A 20,158-nucleotide genomic window follows, 5' to 3' on the forward strand; every position below is an offset into this window, starting at 1 on the left:
TAAAGTGAATGTTTGGTTTGTCATTCATTGATCGATGTGCCTACCATGCTGGATGGCTGCCTGAGTTGTCGTGCCACAGCCGGACACCCTGCAGATCTCCCAGTGAGAAGGGTGTCGTGAGCAGGAACATGTCCACCGCCCCTCTCTCAAACACACACTTCTTTGGATCTGTCAGGTGGTGAGGCTCGCTGTTTCCATCAGCACCCATCAGGGTTAGTGTTATCTGAAACAGACCAGACTCTTAATCCTGAAATCATGATGTGAATACAAGTGGCTTAAATGTCCAATGAGGCGTCTACTCCATGGAGGAGGACTTAGCAGCAGACATTTTTTTTTTCAACAGCAACTTCCTCAAATCAAGATTTTCCTGTTTTTCACAGTTTTAAGTTTGACATGTTGACATCATATTGTTGCACGCTTTTCTCCTTCAGTACTTCAGTGGCATCCACATGAGAGATCACAGCAACAGTTGTTTATCTTAAAAAACTAAATCCTAATACTCACAGAACGGTAGCAGATGCGCGTTGCATTAATTTGCATTTCTTTTGCATAATTTCTCAAAAAGTAATTAATTTTTTTAAATAATTGATGGAAAAGCCAGCTTCTATCCCAACAACAAAACATTAAAACATTAATAAATACAGCACACTGCAGCCTGTGAGCTTGCTGCAGACACTTTTTTTGTGTGAATAATTCACATACACCATCAAAATGAGCATTTCAAAGCAGTAGTATGCTACACTATGTCTTGTTAAGGGAGGTTTGTGTGTATGCAGAGTTTTTCATGGAATCTAACTGTGTTGACTATGTACATGTTGAGCTGAAAACTCATTTACCTGAGAGGAAGTGGAGGCTCCTCTCCGATGCCCAGTGCTGACACATAACAGGTAGCGGTACTCGTCCATGGGGTCATTGTCCTCTAGCACTGACCCCCTCACCTGCCAAGATGCCACACAGATCCAGTAGAAGGCATTAAAATAAAGAAATATATTTAAAGATTGTTCTCGCTTCTAGTACTACAGTGTTTTCATTCAAGGTACATACAGGTACTGGAAATCAAACGTTGGTGTATTATACTCAAGGGGATGACAATCTACCTTGACCGCATCTTGGATGTCTTTGCGTCGAGCCCACACAACCACCAAGAGATAAGCCAAAAAGAGCGAGCCCACGAAGCACACAACCACGGGGTTCTCAGCGAAGGTCCCAAACAGCTCAGCGGTGCGGGATGCGTCCACGAGGTTGGGTGTGACGAAGAAGGAGCTCCCGAAGAAGGTGAGGTGGTTGCAGAAGCACTGGGTGACTAAATGGGTCGTCTGTGCACCCACCTTGAACCACAGCAGCCTTTACCGTCTTTAAACTTTACTCACATAGCAAACTTGACAGAGTGAATTATTTACTTACCCTGCATCCTTTGTTGCTCCATTCCAGCATTGATTCATTCCAAAATTTACACGCGACAGAGATGGAGATGATCGACAAAGTGGCATTGATGGATTTTATGCCTGGTCCTACAATGGGCCTCACTACAAGATAGTGCACTCCAGTTTCCATTTTGAGCTTCTTTGCATCTACAAGCCACGTGTATCTCTCCTCTGCATCAAATACAAAAGCACTCACGTTTTCAAGGCACCAAGAAAGGAGAAATCTCAAGTTGTGTACAGAATTTAAAATATTTATTACCTTGTGTTTTTCCCTCTTGAGGCATCTCTGTCATTGCAACGTAACTTGCTTCAGTGGGGTAGCTCATATAGCCAAGGAGCAGCTTGAAGGGTAATGGATCTTCTGAAGGCACCATCTTTTAAAAGGTACATCACCATGGTTTCAGCAAAATTCTCATTAACGGACAAGGTTGGTGCAACCATAAAAACTAATTAACACAGTGTAGCATGTATGGATTTAATAAATTGTACGACAATAGTAATGCAACGACACAAACCAATGTACACCGATGAAGACATTGGAATAAAAGTGTCCGTTGTGTCACAGTAGACCAGAGCTGACATGAAAATAGTAGTTTAAAGAATATGTATGTCTCAGAAAGGGAGATAAACATGTAACTGGACCTTTATCACCAGAGTAGTGTCAGCTGAAGGAATGTCAATGATTGTGGTGCTGTAGTTTCCCAGGTCCAGAACTGAGGCATTCACCTGACCCCCCACAGGCGTTGGCAGCCTAATCTGTGAGTCAGGCAAAAATACAGAAAACATAGCGATTCAGATTCTCTCCACAGAGGCAAGACAGTTCCAAACATTTATAAAGTGTAATCAAATGCATGCTTTTAACAGGAAGGTGGTGGATGAATCAGTGTGAACTGCTTGATCCTAATCATTCATAAAATAATTATAAACATCATTTGAACTTTCTTTTAATAAACCCTGCAACTGTACATGGTCTTTAAATGGATGAATGGGTTTGGTAATTAATTTGCTTCATCTTATTGTCTCACATTTCCAGTCTGAACAAATTATGGTCTGCCTCGCCTTACTTTTCTTTTATTGGTCTAGCAGATCCAGGATTTATTTTTTACTTGAACACTGTAAGACAGGGACTTTTGTTAACATTTTCACAGATTTCTCAGAGAATAACGTCATGTGTCTTTATCAAAATTAAATCAGGGGATTGACATTCATGAAATTTTGTGCAGATCCAAATAAAAATCTGAATCTAGTGAATTCAGAGGTGGTTTTATAAGGGTAACGTTGGGCCTTGAGAGAGCTATACACTCTCTGAGAGCCACTTCTGTTGATATTTATAGTCACAGCCTCCAAACAGTAAACACTCAGTAAAATGCAACCTCTCTTGTGCTGGACTGGGAGGCACACAGTTGTCAAGTGGAGATTAAAATATACCATAAAAGATCCTCCAATTATCCACTAGCAACTGTGGAAACTGCACTACAGTCGCCATCACTGTTAATCTGCATAAATTAGGAATTTCATCATGACCACTTGCCTGAGAGATTTAGCCCATTTAGCCGAACATGCCTATCTCCTTAATGCTACTCGTAAATGCTGAACCGCATTATCGACCAAATGTTTCTAAATGAATAGAAAAGATGCATAATTTAAAATATCATAAGAGTACTGCATGTCCACAATACAAAATCACTCTCGGTTGTCATTTCACAGAATGCTCCACTGTGCTTTTTCTCCTTTTACTTTTTCGTAAAAGAAAGGAACAGATTTGTCGCCTCTCAGCAGGAGAGAACTCCGGTCTACAGGAACGTCCTCTGCTGCACTCACCTCAATGTCCTCACTTAAATCCCGTAAATGGATAGTGGAGCCATCTTGTTTTGTGAGGGACAGAGAAACAATTTGGCTGGTGATGTTCCCTCTCTCGTTCCAGGAAAACGGATTTTTATCCAAAGTCAGCATCTGTAAATGTTTTTTAGAGGCAAAATGAACAGAGAGCCCATTAGCAAGTCACACTCTGCTGCTGAGACACTAATGGACAAATTGGGATCTAACACGTCAACACCTGCCAACTTACTCGTAAATCCACTGATTCATCTGAAGGAAATATGTCGGAGGGTAGAGATGGGAGAGAAAACGATGGGCAGGAACAGTTTGGAAACGTTAAAGGTGCCATGTGCAATCTTCCTGGCGTCACTCTGTAAGAAGAAATAAATACAATTTGAACTTTGTGTTCATTTGTGTTTTTCCTCGGGAATGGGCACTAGATCAAAACACAGTTTTTATATAGAAAAACTATAAAGATTTACAGGATTTTAACTAGATAAAATAGTAACTAGCAGGTTATTTCCAAAAACAACATAATTCCTCTTTTGTAGACATATCATGTTAAGTAGTTAACACTAAAGGTGCTGGTAGGTGGGATTTATTACATTTAGACAGCGCTCTGTCCTGTCTGTATGCTTAGCTAAGCTATCTGGGTTTACCATACGTTTACCATCAGTCTTTGTCAATAGATATCTGCCTGGAGAGTTAATCTGTGTTCTTCATGCCTTTAGGTGGAACTTACCTATTGACGTAAACAGCTATATTATTTTTACGGATAACAGTCGGCATCCCGTTATTAGCTTGGAATATCAGCAGTGCACTCTGGATATTGTTCAGTACAACTAGAAGAGCATCAGAGACGTTTTTCTGCAAAAAAATAAGACATCACATTTTTTAGAATGAGATATTCAACTAAAGATGGCTGAAGAGTGACTGGTCCCATCGTTCCTCACACCTGGACAAAGAGGTATTTGATAGGACATGTGATCATGTGACCATCGTCACCGTACTCTGTGTACGGAACTTTGCAACAAGAAACTGATCTGATATTTTGTAAACGGGTAATAATGAAGTGCACTGAACTATTCAGGGTTGTATATATTCCCAAAATGAGGAAAATCACACTGTCACACTAAATCACCAAACCTTTTCTAATCCCATCAGCAGGGGCTGTGGGGTTAAATGACTCACATTGGAAGAGTTGTCCAGGATATTGCTCGCTCCTTCTACAATGGCGCTGGCTGCACTTTGCATTTCCTTCTTGCTTTCTTCACTTTTGTTCACATCCATGTGGAGGAGGGACGAGCTGAGGTTCACAAATAACAAAGAGGCTTCCTCCTGGAGATGGAAAATCGATTCCCACAATCAGAGATACATTTTTTTTAAGACTTGCAGCCGTATGTAATTCTAATCAAACAATACCCTGAATTCCTCAGTGTGGGGTGAGTATTACCTGAGCAGTGGAGCTGACTTCTTTGGCGATGACAGCAGTCAGACTTCTGGCGACCACCTGAACCACTTGTGGAGTGATGATGGGAACCTCCTTCACTGCATCAGTCAACATGTGCAGCATCTGCTCCCGAAGCTTCAACAGAGAAAGGCATTCACAAAAACACGTGATTTGGTTAAATGTAGTCGAATATGATTCTTTAAGGCATCGTCTCCGCACAGGCAACACAAGTATTACCGTTAAATCTTAAATAAGCCTGTGAAGAACTTCTGCAAACAGAAGGGTGGAATGAAAAGCATCTACAGGCAAAAGGACGTTATTCCAATGGGTACAATGGGATGAATACATTCTCCAGTACCGGCAGAGAAAAATTTTAATCCAGAGAGTGTCTGTAAATATATTTGCTGTTGGATCCCGACCGATCATGGAGCGACGCCTGCGAGCTAGCTCAGGCAGCCAACTCTCAACGCTGCGCTGCTCCGATCATGTGGCATAGATGCCCAACACCAACCTGTTCTACTTCTGCAATGAATATTTGAAAGTGAGTTGTCTGACTGAACTGCTGTCGTTTCTGAGGCAGAATCACAATAAAAAAAAGGCCTGTAGAACATCTGTGTTTAATACAGTAAACCTGGGCAGCTAACCTGTCGTATAAAACAGCTGAATTGATGAACTCGGGCTCACTTCTTTACTCTTATGTGGCTCCTTTTATACAATACCTCAGTTCACTGTTAGTACTGACTGAGTCATTAAGCTGTCAGGATTTACCTGTTCCCTTTCAGCTGTCCCTGAATCATCCGATTGACTGCTCAGTTTGTCGGACACAGAACTGATGATTTGTGCGATTGTCTCTCCTGACAGTAGACCTTGTTTCTTCAGCTTTGCCACAGCATTCTCCACTGTCGACTTCAGATCATCCACTGAGGAGCCGGAGCCTCCTGCTGAATCCAGCACCTGAGGAGACAAAAGCCATCTTTATCTCAGCTGTGTCTACGTAAGAGAATCAGAGCATCACTCTTTCTCTTGCTGCTTCGCTTTCCTTATTTATTAATTTTTTTTCAAACCATCTGGTTTTTGACCAACCTGTGCTGTTATGGTGGTGCTAACAACAAAGATGGCATTTTTTACAGTCGCTGTGATAATCAGGTTATAGTTGTTACTGCTGTCTCCAAGAGGAAGGAAGACGAATGCCACGTCATTTTTATTGCTGCAACGCAGATAGTTACCTGCAAAACCCGATAATGAGTTGATTAGGAAACAGACATTGTCATAGAACAGGTAAATGAGCCTTTTATTAAAAGAGGTAGCCAACCCTTGAAAAACTTACCGTGAGCCTTAAAACAATATTGACAACTAGAGCAGGGGATTTCAGTCTCACAGGTTATATTAAAAGCTTCGAGGAATGTTCCACTCGATGGCGATATGCTACACGAGAGGCTTTCAGAAGAGCCAGTGGTTGCAGCCATGGTAGTGGTGATCGTGGTCGCACTATTTTCCGTGGCAGTGCCCGTGGTGACACTGTTCGGCGTAGCACTGATCGTGGTTCCAGTGTTTGGCACAGCACTGATCGTGGTTCCAGGGATCGGAGTAGCACTGATGGTGGTGGTTGTGTTCGGCGTAGCACTGATCGTGGTTCCAGTGATCGGAGTAGCACTGATCGTGTTGGCAGTGTTTGGCGTAGCATTGATCGTGGTTCCAGCGTTCGGCGTACCGCTGATCGTGGTTCCAGTGTTTGGCGTAGCAATGATTGTAGAGGCACTGATCGTGACGGGTACTGTAGTGGCGGGAGTTGCTGTGGTGGCGGGAGCGGCTGTAATTGCGAGAGCGGCTGTGGTGGCGGGAGCGGCTGTAATGGCGGGAGTGGCTGTAATGGCGGGAGCGGCTGTGGTGGCGGGAGCGACTGTAGTGGCGGGAGCGGCTGTAGTGGGGGGAGCGGCTGTAGTGGGGGGAGCGGCTGTAGTGGGGGGAGCGGCTGTAATGGCGGGAGCAGCTGTGGTGGCGGGAGCGACTGTAGTGGCGGGAGCGGCTGTAGTGGGGGGAGCGGCTGTGGCGGGGGGAGCGGCTGTGGCGGGGGGAGCGGCTGTGGCGGGGGGAGCGGCTGTAGCGGGGGGAGCGGCTGTAATGGCGGGAGCGGCTGTATTGGGGGGAGCGGCTGTAGCGGGGGGAGCGGCTGTAATGGCGGGAGCGGCTGTATTGGGGGGAGCGGCTGTAGCGGGGGGAGCGGCTGTATCGGGGGGAGCGGCTGTAGCGGGGGGAGCGGCTGTATTGGGGGGAGCGGCTGTAGCGGGGGGAGCTGCTGTATTGGGGGGAGCAGCTGTAGCGGGGGGAGGGGCTGTAATGGCGGGAGCGGCTGTATTGGGGGGAGCGGCTGTGGCGGGGGGAGGGGCTGTGGCGGGGGGAGGGGCTGTGGCGGGGGGAGCGGCTGTAGCGGGGGGAGCGGCTGTGGCGGCGGGTTGAGTCGAGGCAGAATATCCTGTCTTTATAGTGTATTTTTTCATTTCATCCTCTTTCTCTCCTACACAAAAAGAAAAGTTAATTGTTTGACTTGTTGTGTTTCTGCAACCTAAAAATGAACGTGCCAAAATACCAGAAGTTCTAAGTCAGTTTTTTTGAGTGATGTTAACGCACCACTAGTCACTACCACAGTGACATCCTGACCCCAAGTCCTGGCCAGATCAAACGTGCTAGATCTCACTGTGTATTCAGTCCCACCATTCTTCTTCTCTATAAGTGGCCTTGTCTTCGAATCTACGTAGCAGCTTCGTGTCTCCGCCTGTAAATAAATTGACAAACATGCTAATCCATCAGGTCGAAGATAAAATGTGATTGCTTAACACCAGATATGGATCTTTACAGCAGAATATAATATTTCAGTCCTAAACAAATCAGAATTTATTTATGAAACTTACTGGCCAGCTACTTTTTGGTCTTGGGTCCTCGATGTTCCACACGACTTCTGGACATGTTGTGTCACATGACATTTTAATTTTTGCATCTGTAAACAGCTTTACTGGATCACAGCCTTGAGTACAAAAGAGGCTATGGTACAACAAAGACAGATGAGTTGGTTAACACACATCAACCATTTAACAAGACCACACTCCGGTAAATAAGTTCAGAAGGATCATGTACCTAATTTTTTTTATTTCTTTCTTGGGGTTAAGGATGATGCAGATGGCTTCCTCCTTTTTCACCTCATTATTAGCTTTGTCTTTCACTTTAAAATGATATTTATTAAATTCAAACGGATCTGGTAGGCAGTTGTCTTCAATGACGTGAGTCAGCCTCTCAAATGCCCCTGCACACTTACAGGGGTTACCTGCGAATCAAAAAGGAAAGTCATTACACTTACTATTGCGACTGAGGGGACGAAATAAGGTGTACAGAATTCACTTTGAAAAACATTGAGACAGTTAAATCTAAATCCAGTCAGATCAACAAACACAACAACAAAACCTAATGTCAGAAATGATTTAGTATGCAATAGCTTATTGACTCTCAGTCAAACCGTCTTGGTGGGTTTCTTTCACTAATGATCAGAAACAATCAAAGGAATCAGGGTCATCAGGGCGACTTGTCTCTGTGATTTTGGGGAAAGTTGTCACATGTCTCAAGTAAGAATACTGACTCTGCCCTTTACTTGGCTCCCTCTCTAACCAAGTCCTGTCCATTACCCACTCACCTAAAAAGGTCTGATCCACCCACCAATCAATTCCATAGGACATCTGAGAAAACCTAAAAGCCAAGAAAAGAGTCTGGGAGCCCCAAAAAATATAAATTCTCTCTGACACACCGGTGACGAAGGCAGTTCTGACTGCCATGCAAATACAAGGTAAATCTTTTCAGAGAGCGATGTGACGCCAGGCAGCGATGTACTGGGTGGTCTTTAATTTGTTCTAAAATCTATTAACTTACCCCCCACATGGTGTGACATTGTCGGGCAATGTGTCACATATGCTCACTCACTATTTAAAAGTCTCTACCTCGTGACTGAATTAAGATATGGAAATTAAATGAATTACAAACATTTTGCTTGCTTTGTTCTTTTTTATTTGGTGTACAATTTCATAGAATTTGATGTATTGATCCCAGGAGACATGAAAGAGAATGAAACATGTGACATGAAGCCCCGATCTCCTGCACTTATAACACTAGTACTAGTTAACTGAGATGGCGAGATGGTAATTTTTCCATCTCTAAGAGCGTTAGCCTCACTATGATTTCATGTTTGTAGCAATGTGTTGACTATTAAGATAATATAAGTTGAGGTCCCTCTAACTGGTTTAAGTTGAGAAAGCTGGAAAAGTCAGCAAAACAGTTTTAATCACTTTGTGAACTTATTTATCATATTATCTAAGCGTTTAATTCTGACTGAGTTTGAGAAAAGGAAGTAGAAAAGTGTGATTCTTACTGCACTCCCACTGGTACCGTTCAGCCGGGTCCTTGAAGGAGCAGGAATCCTTAATGGAGAGGTCGATTTTTTTATTATTGCCATCTACTGAAGCTTTAGGTTTTGCTTCGATCTTAATACTGTTGGATGTTGGCTCGTGATCTTTATGTCTGACAACTCTCACATGTTTGTTTCTCTGAAAATGAACAAAAGGCTTCTTTAATAATACAGTACACTGCAAGGCAGGCATTATGCTTCCATAAAATATCAACAGGCACCTCACATTACTTCAGATATTGTGTAATATGTATGTATGTATATTTGAAAAAATATATATTTTACCGGCCCTGTGTTAGAACTCAGCCAGGCGTCATTATGACCATTTGGTTTAATGACTGAGTCGTTGCCGCAGGTAGAAAACATTCCCACATCCACTTCCAGAGAAGAGAAGATATTCCTCGCACTGAGTTTCAAATGTACAGTTCCTGTTGCAAAACATTCAGTTAAACATCATTTTAAACATTTTCTCATATCTCACAGGTATGTCTATTACTAACTGATAAGAGGTTCCAGGTATTTATCCACTGGTCAGTCAGAACTGATAAGAAAAGAAACTATAGACTGTATATAAAGATGGAAGTCTCCACTTCTTCCAATTGCAAAAAATGAAACCACAACACCTGTCATATTGCGCTTTTGACGTCATTTGGTAAAAAAAGTGGTAAAAAAAGAAAAAAGGTAAACAATAAGTTTCGGGCAGCTTTTTGACACCGCTATTAACTTTCTACTCCACTATTTATTTTCTATCTAGCTATAGTTGCTAGTTACTTTACAATTAAGCATTTTTCAATAAAAAACATTTTAAGAGACAATAGTAAAATGAATCATTAATGTCACTCATCAGTGTCAAAGAACGACCTAAAATGACAGACGCCATCTCGGAAAGAATGTCACTCTGGGAGGGGCAGGTTTTTTGACCTCTACCGAAGACAGCCACCAGGGGGAATGAAGATGATTTGGCGTCACTTATGTGGGGCTGTCAAGTCATCTATCTTTTTATACAGTCTTTAGGTGAATGGTTTCAAGAAACCCAAGTTAATCCAGTTGTCTTAGTATGTACAACTCCTGCAGAAACCATGGATGACTGAGAATCTTCACAAACATATTTCACACATCACTGAACGACAGCAGATGCAGCTGGTTTTCCATACCTTGAATTGGTTGACCAATTTGAAAAATGGCTTTCCTTGCATTCATGTCTCTGGTCTCGTAGAATGAGCTGCTGTTGTCTCCTGTCAGGGAGAAGAGGAGCAGTGCAGGCGCTCCATGTTCCAGGGAAACGCCAACAGCAATATCTGAAGAATGCAGACATCCCGCATCTGTCAACAAGGACGCCTGGAGCCCGGCCACTTGCTCCAAAATACACACCTGCAGTATGTGAAGAAACAGAAATACATCAAGTTCTTGTTTTATGTGAGTTGTCTGTAAAATCCTACGAGCACAGAAACAGTTTCCTCTTTACAATCAGCCAATCAAGGTTTTTAAATTGGCCAATAAATGGTGATAATCTGAAAAAAAAATTTACATAATAACCTGCAGCAAAACATTAAATCCCTGCAACAGCAAATGAGACAATTGGCTTTTCCCTCATTGTTTCAACGAATTAGTACAAAGTATCAAAAGCATCACTTTTAGTCCCATCAAACTTTAGTGCGTTGGTGCAGAACTTGATCAGACGCCTCTTCACGTCTGTTACTTTGATTCGAACGAGTTTCAGCTCAGGCAGCGAAGGTGTCAAAGCGTGTCAAAGTAGTCTGGCTATGCAAAATGTTAATTTATTCTCAAAGATTCACGTACATGGTTTTGATGTGACACTTGAGAAAGTCTCAAGGTTCATTTAAATCTTGTGGTAACTTTTATCTTTTAGTTTTTGTTTTCTATTTTTATGAAGAAAATCTCTCTGCATGTCAGTTTCACTTCTTCTCAAGCAACATGATTTTAGTGAATTAAAATAGTCTATTTCCACTCACATGAAAATATGTATATATGTAAAATAGTCTTGAGAAAAGTCATGGTACAGTATAGCAAAGGCAAAGTGTTGACAATGGAAAGCAATTATTCAATTTACTTCATTTGCTAAATCAGGCCTTGGCTGTAAAAAGATATTTCTTCTGATCTGATAACACAATAATTTCTGAGTTAACTTGGCCAACATTGACATTTGTGATCTGTGACCTAATGTATTTAACATGGCAGTCATGCAGCATCTTCAGTTCTTTTTTGATTAAACTTACCACTGTTTAATATCACAACCCTTATCAGCCTAATGGAAACACCAGGATAAAAGCTTTGCATGTCAAACACAGCCACTGTGTTCTGGTGTTCACAGATATGCCACTAATTGTCTTTAATGAAAGGTTAAATTTAATATCTAATTTAGAAAGAGGCTCTTACTCCAATCAACCACCTAACGATATGATCTAAATGTTAACTTTGGAATTTACCATTTAAATGCTACCGTCATTATCATAACAAAAACACGAGCGGATGATTTACTTTTACTGCTCCAGGGAGAGAAGACAACACATGTTGATTTACCTGCAGGTCTGTGGACACTTCAGGGAACGTGACCTTGTTAGATGCATAAATCCTGAGTTGGTGGCAGCCGGGCTCGAGCTGCTTCGCCATCTCTGGCATCACAGTGATGTTATGAGAAACGTTTCCTTTCACCACAAAGAAACCGAGGAACACAGTCTCCTCACTCTGGATTCTGTAGCTTATATTTAGACCTATGGAAAATAAAAGGAAAAAGAAGCACTCACATACAGGACAAGTCGCTGAGCAACAATTTCCATTTAAACAAACACAAATTAATAAAACATCCACATCAAGACGCTGACTGTGAACAATTAAATCTTCTCAATCCTGGACTGAACCCGAACTATTGTTTCCTCCGGTCGCATGAGATGTTCAACCATGACACAACATCATGACGACCTGCTCCCACTAGTCCCAGATGTGAATCTTCATTCTCTGAGGTCCGGACAAAGTTGAGGACATGTTGAATATTTGCTGTCACTCGTTTCTCCCATTGCTGGCATTAAAGTGGATGGGCCAAATCAAACAGAGATAAGCTATTGAAAAGCCAAAGCAGCCTCATTTTCAATATCCACCAAACAGGAATCAAAATTGCAGGTGGGCTGTGATTTGACTGTGCAACCGTGAAACGTGTTTTGTTATGGAAAAGAGGACAAAGCTGATTTCTCAGTGTTCGCATGTAAACACCATTTCCTGAATATGTTCAATACCAGGATAAACCTGTTGCAAAGATATCAAATTTGACAAAATGACTAATGATATTTTCTACCTGTTTTTACTGCCATTTGCATTTGAAATGCTCCTCCATACAGCGCTTTGCAATCGGTTGCATGGAAAGTCTGCGTTCCAGCGTAGCACCTGGTGACACTAATGTCTGTGACCGGCTCCAGGATGGTAATTATTTTCTGCGATGTGACGTGCATGTCATCCGTGGTGCAGTCAACCGCCACAACACACGTGCTCGGGTGAGTATATCTGTGGATCACTCTGCTCTCCAACCTGAGGAAGAGCAAATAGAGGAACATTTAGCAGTGACGCATATTTACCTCCTTGACATTGATTCAGCATGCGTTGATGATACAGTCTAATTAACGATGATGTACTGCAATGTACTTCACAGAAATCTAAGGAAAAAAAGTTGCGCTGTTGTTTTAAATTATAATTAAATGTGTCTCTACGCTGTTTTAGACACATATCCTGTTTATAACAATTACAAGCCTAAACTTGAAATGTATTTTGATTATTAGTTATTCCTCAGAAGTGATGTCTTATTCAGCAGAACGCTATAAGCAGGATGTGGCCTGGACACATTATCAGTGTGTGATAAAACACAATTAGATGACTTTCAATGCAGTTTGTAATGTGAAATTGGATTTTCATAAATTCTGAATTATGAGGATATTTCGCTGCCATCAGTTATGGGATAATTCAGTGTCCGCTAGAAATAATGCTGGACCAATAGATGAACTTCAGTTTGTTTAAGATGTCTGTCATCGATTTGAAGGAGCCCATCCAGGAACCTGTGCTCCCTCGGTGACACGTCTGTTTGCTGACTCTTGCCTCCTGCTCATAATGTGCTATCGGCAGTAAAAAAAAATAAAAAGGCATATTCGGAAATTATGACATTTCTGGTGCAGGAACGGCAAGCTCACATAAATTAATGTGCACCAGTTAAAAATGGGCGGATCAAATTAAACAGGACACAGAGACTGATAAATACTTCTGATTTATAGTGTAGCACAGTTCGTATCTATGTGCAACATTTGTTTATTTGGTGTAAATTTGTTGTCCCCAAAAGCATCTGCATTGTGTTAAAGGGGTATTCTGCTATATTTATAATGCCGGTTTTGGGCTACAAAATACAAAATCCCATAATTCTACTCTTTAAGACCCTTAAATCTCAGGATTTACCATCCAGTCATCACGGCTACCAGCTCCCCCAGAGCTCCACAAGTCTTTATGCATGTTTTCACAGGCTGAGAAGTGCTCCCTTGTTCAGATCAACACCGCTTCTCATCGATTTTTTTTTGCCTTCATTTCAAACCCACGTTGTCATTCTGTGAAAATGTTGCCTCACCCCACTGGACTGTCCACATGGAAAATGTGGCCATCTCCGGTGCTCAGGCGGCACAGAGGTTTTCCCCCTGACGGTTTTAAGAGCCACTTAATGATGATGGTGACGTCAGTAAAAACAGCAGCCACGCTGTTCATTGTCAGTGTGAACCCTGGGGGTAGAAAATGACCAGGAATGTAGCAAAGGGCTATAATCAACCATAACAAACATCCATCCACCCACAGACAAAGAAACACATCCCAATCATCACAGCAGCACGGATACAACAGGGGAACCAAATGCAACCGTGACAACAACCTGTTCTTTACAACTGTCTTGATTGTTTCCTGCTTTATTTGCTCTGAGCAAGTGTCTGCTTTGCTGATTTTTCCAATAATGAGAAACAATTAAATAAACGGATTTAATAAGTAACTTTTACTCACTATCCTCCCAGGATACCCAAGACAATTGTTTGTGTCCCTTGTAGTTGTCCCTGTCTCTTAGACATTATATGGTTTTGGTTTATTAAGTGATCTAAACTTGCCTGTTTGGATCCGGCTGTTTGATTGTCCTGTGTTAATGATCTACAGCTACTTCAGAATCATCTCCTCATGATAATTCCCCAACAGTTCTATTATAAACTGTCACCTTTACTTGAACGCTGTGTTCAGAGCTTTTTACATAAACAGTCTATGGTGCAGAGTGAAGTGAGAAAACTTTTTGTTCATCTTATCTGTTTGATCTGCACTGAAGATTTCATAGTCAATGAATTTGCTTCATAACTGTTCACATATGTGGCTTTTTATTCAAGTGTGAATGATTTACTGAACTGCTGTCGGGTTTTCATACGTTGCAGGTTGGCTTTTTTTGCAGAGGTCTGTCAAGCATTTCATTTTTAATAGAATCCACTGATGAGAATTAGAATTACTGTGACCGACCCTCTTCGCAGTGGTAATCCACTGACAGGTAATTCCCCAGCGGAGGACAGGGTTCACCAAAGGAGTTCACAGCTTCAGCAACCTGGCAAACCTGACGGCCCTGACAGTGGGCTGGAAAACATAGAGAACACACTCAGTATTCCAGTGATAACAATGATGTTAACCTGCAGATAACTCATCAACATTCATCTTCTTGGGGTTCATGACATGGATTGTACTGTAGTGTTGCTTCTAATATTGGCACTAATCACATTTAAACTCAATTAAATCCGGTAATAATTAAATCTATCAAAAAGGTGAAAAGTTGTAAGACTACCTGAGCCAATAAATACACTTGGGTTTTCTCTCCTTTAGTGTGATTTTACTTACACAACAAAACTATCTGTTGTGTAATAATAATAATAACGTGTCTTTGATTTACCTTCACATATCAACATTAAAGTAAAGCAGTCTCCGGTATAACTGGTGAGACACAGTTTGACCCATTCAAATGTGAAAAGGCTACATTTTTGTATTTTTCCAGAGAACTTGTTGGTGGGCTCAGCTCGACTTGACCTGACAGGTAAAGGTTTCCTATAGTGATTTGTTTACTCTGTGCAGCTCACAGACCATTTCACAGTCAAGGGCGATAGCAGGACTAATGAAAGCTGCTGTGAAGAGGGTCGCTGACTGCTGTCACTGATGTGTTTTCCACATTTTCTAATACCAGTAATTACGTGTGTCACATCCTTGTGCACACAGCTCGAGGAGATGGAGGTGAATTTGAAATGACACACTGTGTGATTGCACTTGTCCATGTGTCTGCTCTGCTGACTTGTTTAGTGCACCCGGCCTCCAGCCCAGTGCATGCTGGGAGAGGCTGCCCTGCCCAGAAACCCTGAACAGGATGAGCAGGTTTGGACTTTTAATGGATGGATGGTCTGCGTGTGCCATGAGATGATGTTTACACAAACATAGAATGATATTATTCATGTCATCTGCGAAGCCCTTAAGCTTTATAAACTATTGTGTGGCTCTTCTTTGTGTCCGGATGGGCAATACTTCTTTTCAAATACTGGTCAACAGTGAGATAATAGTCTCTTTGTGACACCTTGTTATCACTTCCTTCAGAAGTGGATTGAATTTCATCACTGTTGATAATCTGGGCAGAACCTTTTATGTGGCTTCAGTGTTTTTGTCCTATTTCATTATATTTCCCCAGTTCAGCAGATCGAATGGGAGGAAAGACTACGGAGCTCAGAGGAGTTACACTGCAGATCAGTTAGATAGTTAGATTCATAACTGATGAATACTAATGAATTAATCTAGAGCATGTTTTACCTGTAAGCGATTCCACAACATTCACCCAGCCACACTGCTGTGTTGAGGTTGTTGCTGTGGAGGTTGTGGATTGACAGTAATGAACGTTGTTGCGACCATAGAAACCGGTGTCTATCACCAGCACTTTGCCAGAACCACATTGCAGAGCGATGTTCTGGCCCGCACACAATATGGCTCTCCTAGACTCTGTGAAAAAAACAGAACAAAATGGTACAGGGCCAGTGAATCGGTGCGTAATGACTGTGCTGTTTTCTGTTTCAATTGTGAGTCCGGGTACGTACCAAACTGGCACATGAAGCTCAGCTTTTTGTCGCAGTCTCTCGTGGCTTCCCACTGAAAGCCTGAGTGTTTGAGTATGTGTCCACAAGCCGCTCCAGGCTGTGGGCTGCTGGCCCAGTTTGAAAAGGTGATATGTGAATCATCCAACCAAGAAAGAGGACCTGAGGACGGAACAAACCACTGCTTAACACATCTCTTCATTATATAACATTATTTTAACCAATGCAGCACTAACAGTTCAAGTGAGACACTTTAACCCTAAGGACCACAGCAACTTTTCATATTTCAAAATACAATACTCAGGGATACATTAAATTAAGTGCAATTTGTTTGTTCAATGAATAATGTAGATTTATTCCGATGAACAACTTCATCAAATATGTTCTCTCACTACTATTTCAAACCATCCAACACACACTGCCCTTAAATACATCCAATTATATATAATTTATATATAATTGGCTGTGGAGTTGAATTAATGTAAAGCTTTTACCAACTTTAGAATATATTCATGAATACACAGTCACAATGCACCAACTGATGATCTGTATCTGTAAAAAAAGGAATTTAATATTCCAAGCTGTACTTCAGGTAGTGGAAGAAATGAAAGGAAATAAAATACATTACAATATTAATCTTTTAGGAAGAATGGATACTTCTGTCTGCCACTGAATGCCATACATAGTAACAGTTAGTTGGAAAAATAAATAAAAACCTCTAGCCTAAGTAAAATTAATTATTCTGAAATTTCGTATTGTAGGTTTTGCAGAAATATCTTGTTACGTGAAGGAGGGAGAGGCAAATGCTTTACACCAATTATCAGGCTTTTAGTGAGAATGACGTCTCAGCGGGAACTGTACTTTCAAGACATGTTCCGACTTACCATGCTTTATTCTCTTTATTTATAAATCGTGTTCCAACTTGTTGAATTTGACAGATTAAATGCGTAAGGCAGGTCAAATTAAAGTTGTCCCTTTCTAATTGCAAATGACTGCATTTAATCTAAGGTACCTTCAGATGTCGGGTTTCTGCTCACCACATGAGAGCAGTTTTTCTGTATTCCACATTTCGCTCTTCTTACCTTCAGCTGTGGCAGAATGCTGCCAGTTCAGAGAGGCAGCACGTGCGACTCCAATCCACGTGTCCCTCTCAGAGTCCAGGTGCTTCTGGAGGAAATATTGAGTGTTTTCATCTTGAATGAATGCAAGGTGTCCTCCGCTCTCCTCACACCAGGCTTGAGCACCGACAAAGGAGCGATAGTGAGCTACAAACTCAAAGCAGGAGCCTTGAAAGGCCCTCTGATGTTCTGGGCAGGAAACATCTTCGGCACCTGATCGATACCCGAGTGTTACCAGGATCAGCAGCTTCAGAAATGTGCGGCACATCCTGTCTTTTTCCAGTTGAACAATGTCCGTCACTCACTTCAGCGTGTTTGTGATTTCATTGCAAGAGTTCGGTTAACGCCGTTTCACCTCCTCCTGCAGTGCACTCGTACACAGACGCATTCGGCTTTTAAAAGGTCCTCTCAGGGGAACATTATTTACTTAGCAGCCTTTCAAAAACGAATGCATGCTTTGCTTGGTACATAGACAGAGCTGCAACAAAAGGGAACCAGATGGCAGTGCACTTGAGGTCAGGATGAGCCAGCAATATAAATCAAGCTCTGAATGACAAACTGGACTGTTTTGAAACGTTGAATTGCTGGTTCACAGCTATAATGGTTTGATGACCCATCAATGAAGAAAGGAGGGTCAGTTGTTCCATTAGTCGGGTCGGGTTTGGACACAGAAACAGAATGCCACTCGGGCTTGGATGGTTTCAATCTATATTCTGTACAAATGACATCCACTGAAGCATCTCAACTCCTCCAGCTTGACGTGTCCGTGTGTGAACAGGAAGACATGGATCATGTAGTGTGTGACCTCCTGTCGTGGAGCATGATTTCAGGATCACTGCAAGACTCCAGATAACACACTGTGATCCACCAACTTTGAAAGTTGTAGTCTGAAGTAAGCTTCATGCATCTGTTTAGAGAGAGAGGGCAACTGTTTCCCAAGAGGTGATGTCTATACAACTTGTTTCCAAGATTTCTTCCTGAGAAGATTATTTTTCAAACTAATAATTTACGACTATGTAATAGATGAAAGTCCTTGGATGTCCTTTTTTGTAAAGTCGTCATTATTGAAAGAGAAAACACAGATCAACATTCATAATACTAGTATCTTAACTTCCCTCGCTCCAAATCTGATGTCTCGTGTTTCCCATCGAGCTCGTCCTATCCAGTTTATTAGAATTGGCTTGTATTCAATTTAAATTTACAGATTACTGTGGATGACTTGCACCCAAGCTACTCTGCTCAGTATCAAAATGCACCATCAATACCACTTGCAAAGTACTTCTGCTCAGCATTTTCCCCTGAGTTTTTTTTTTTTTTTTTCGAGAGTAAAACCCAATTGGATCAATTGTTGCACTCAAGACAGTACGCAGGTTTGCCATCGATCGCACAGCTTGCCTCAATTCAAGCAAAGGCCTAGAAATACAGTTCTACTGGCTGCAGTCTTCAGCCGTTTGCGATGCTGTTATTGCTTGTCAATCCAAGAGGCACAACAATGAAAAGAAAAGTAACAACAACAGTGAACTTTTGTTACTTGAAGGAGAGTTACAAAGTTCTTCATATACAATACAACTACAACTTAATGGGACAGTGAACACAACAAGAACCCTGGAATTCGGTACTAGGTTGTGCACGAGCTACGACACATGGTAGCAGAAATGGTTTTACCTGAGTTCACCTCAGAGGATTCATGGATCATTCAAACCTTTCCATCTGATCCAGGTCCCAATCTGTGACACTTTAAAACAAGTGGAGGACAGTGAGCATCAAACACTTCAGCATACATCACACATCATGCTTTGTGTGTGTGTGTGTGTGTGTGTGTGTGTGTGTGTGTGTGTGTGTGTGTGTGTGTGTGTGTGTGTTTGTGTGTTTGTGTGTTTGTGTGTGTGTGTAAAATCACTCAACAACTCATGGATGGATTTTCCCCATACTTGGACAGAATATTAGTCCAGAGGGTTTCTCCAGATTAACTTTTGGAGTTGATTGGTCCAAGGTCAAGGTCAAGATCTTTTTATTCATGAGGTATTTGTATTTCTGTTTGTTTTTGGTTTTTCAACATCAACACGCCCACTCGCTCGCTGTAAAACCTACGGAGGATCTCCTGCTGTTTTCGCACATGGGCTCAGCCTCTCACTTGGACATAAACCGCCCCCCGGAGAGTGTCAGGAGATAATCATTAGTTCAGAACATGTCTTAAAGAAGCTTAAGTGTGTCTGTCTTGCTGGGTAAGTCTCTTCCAGCCTCCAAGTTGACAACTCCTCTGTCACCTGGGAAGCAGGTTTACCCTGAACCTCCTCCTACCAAGTTTCCTTTCCAGAAGTTTTTAAAGTATTTTGTAACCTGTTATCACACTTCCTGAAATGTCTTTCCTTATCAGAAAATGAAATCTGGATGCAGTGATTGGCTCTGAAGAGAGAGAGTAGCCCTTTTTGTTGCCTTTATTAGGGGCCTGTATGTGAATACTATTTTAAGAAACAGAACATATGGAAGAGAATGGTGGCTGTGCCTGAGGCTGAGGGGTAGAGGGGTCGTCCTCCAATTAGAAAGTTGGCGGTTCGATCCCAGTCTTCCCCATCCGCTTGCTGAAGTGTCCCTGAACCCCATGAATGCACTGTATGAATTGAAATGGCAAACTGTGCTGTACTGTACTGTACTTAAAATCTCCTTATACAAGCAATGGCGTCCAAGCCTGAATCAAAACTCTTGACATTTACTTGTATAAACAGACTTTCAATGCGAACTTTTGAGATAATTGCCAAACATGCCAGCTG

At 41.9% G+C, this 20,158-nt stretch overlaps 1 protein-coding gene across 1 annotated transcript in view; it reads right to left on the reverse strand.

Annotated features, from left to right (window-relative positions):
* LOC133021287 (polycystin-1-like protein 2) overlaps nucleotides 1-17,655 on the reverse strand; it is a 30,460-nt gene extending 12,805 nt beyond the window's left edge. Inside the window, 24 exon segments of the mRNA XM_061088070.1 lie at nucleotides 45-223; nucleotides 837-938; nucleotides 1,098-1,328; nucleotides 1,405-1,595; nucleotides 1,684-1,798; nucleotides 2,067-2,180; nucleotides 3,246-3,377; nucleotides 3,493-3,613; nucleotides 3,985-4,109; nucleotides 4,434-4,580; nucleotides 4,696-4,827; nucleotides 5,461-5,646; nucleotides 5,776-5,918; nucleotides 6,020-6,045; nucleotides 6,182-7,132; nucleotides 7,825-8,011; nucleotides 10,294-10,510; nucleotides 11,681-11,871; nucleotides 12,450-12,679; nucleotides 13,758-13,905; nucleotides 14,672-14,782; nucleotides 15,992-16,177; nucleotides 16,273-16,431; nucleotides 17,352-17,655. Of these exon segments, the coding sequence (XP_060944053.1) occupies nucleotides 45-223; nucleotides 837-938; nucleotides 1,098-1,328; nucleotides 1,405-1,595; nucleotides 1,684-1,798; nucleotides 2,067-2,180; nucleotides 3,246-3,377; nucleotides 3,493-3,613; nucleotides 3,985-4,109; nucleotides 4,434-4,580; nucleotides 4,696-4,827; nucleotides 5,461-5,646; nucleotides 5,776-5,918; nucleotides 6,020-6,045; nucleotides 6,182-7,132; nucleotides 7,825-8,011; nucleotides 10,294-10,510; nucleotides 11,681-11,871; nucleotides 12,450-12,679; nucleotides 13,758-13,905; nucleotides 14,672-14,782; nucleotides 15,992-16,177; nucleotides 16,273-16,431; nucleotides 17,352-17,655 (4,628 nt within the window).
* Nucleotides 17,656-20,158: the final 2,503 nt, after the last annotated feature.

This window comes from Limanda limanda, chromosome 16 (genome assembly GCF_963576545.1).
Source record: "Limanda limanda chromosome 16, fLimLim1.1, whole genome shotgun sequence".
Lineage (NCBI taxonomy): Eukaryota > Metazoa > Chordata > Actinopteri > Pleuronectiformes > Pleuronectidae > Limanda > Limanda limanda.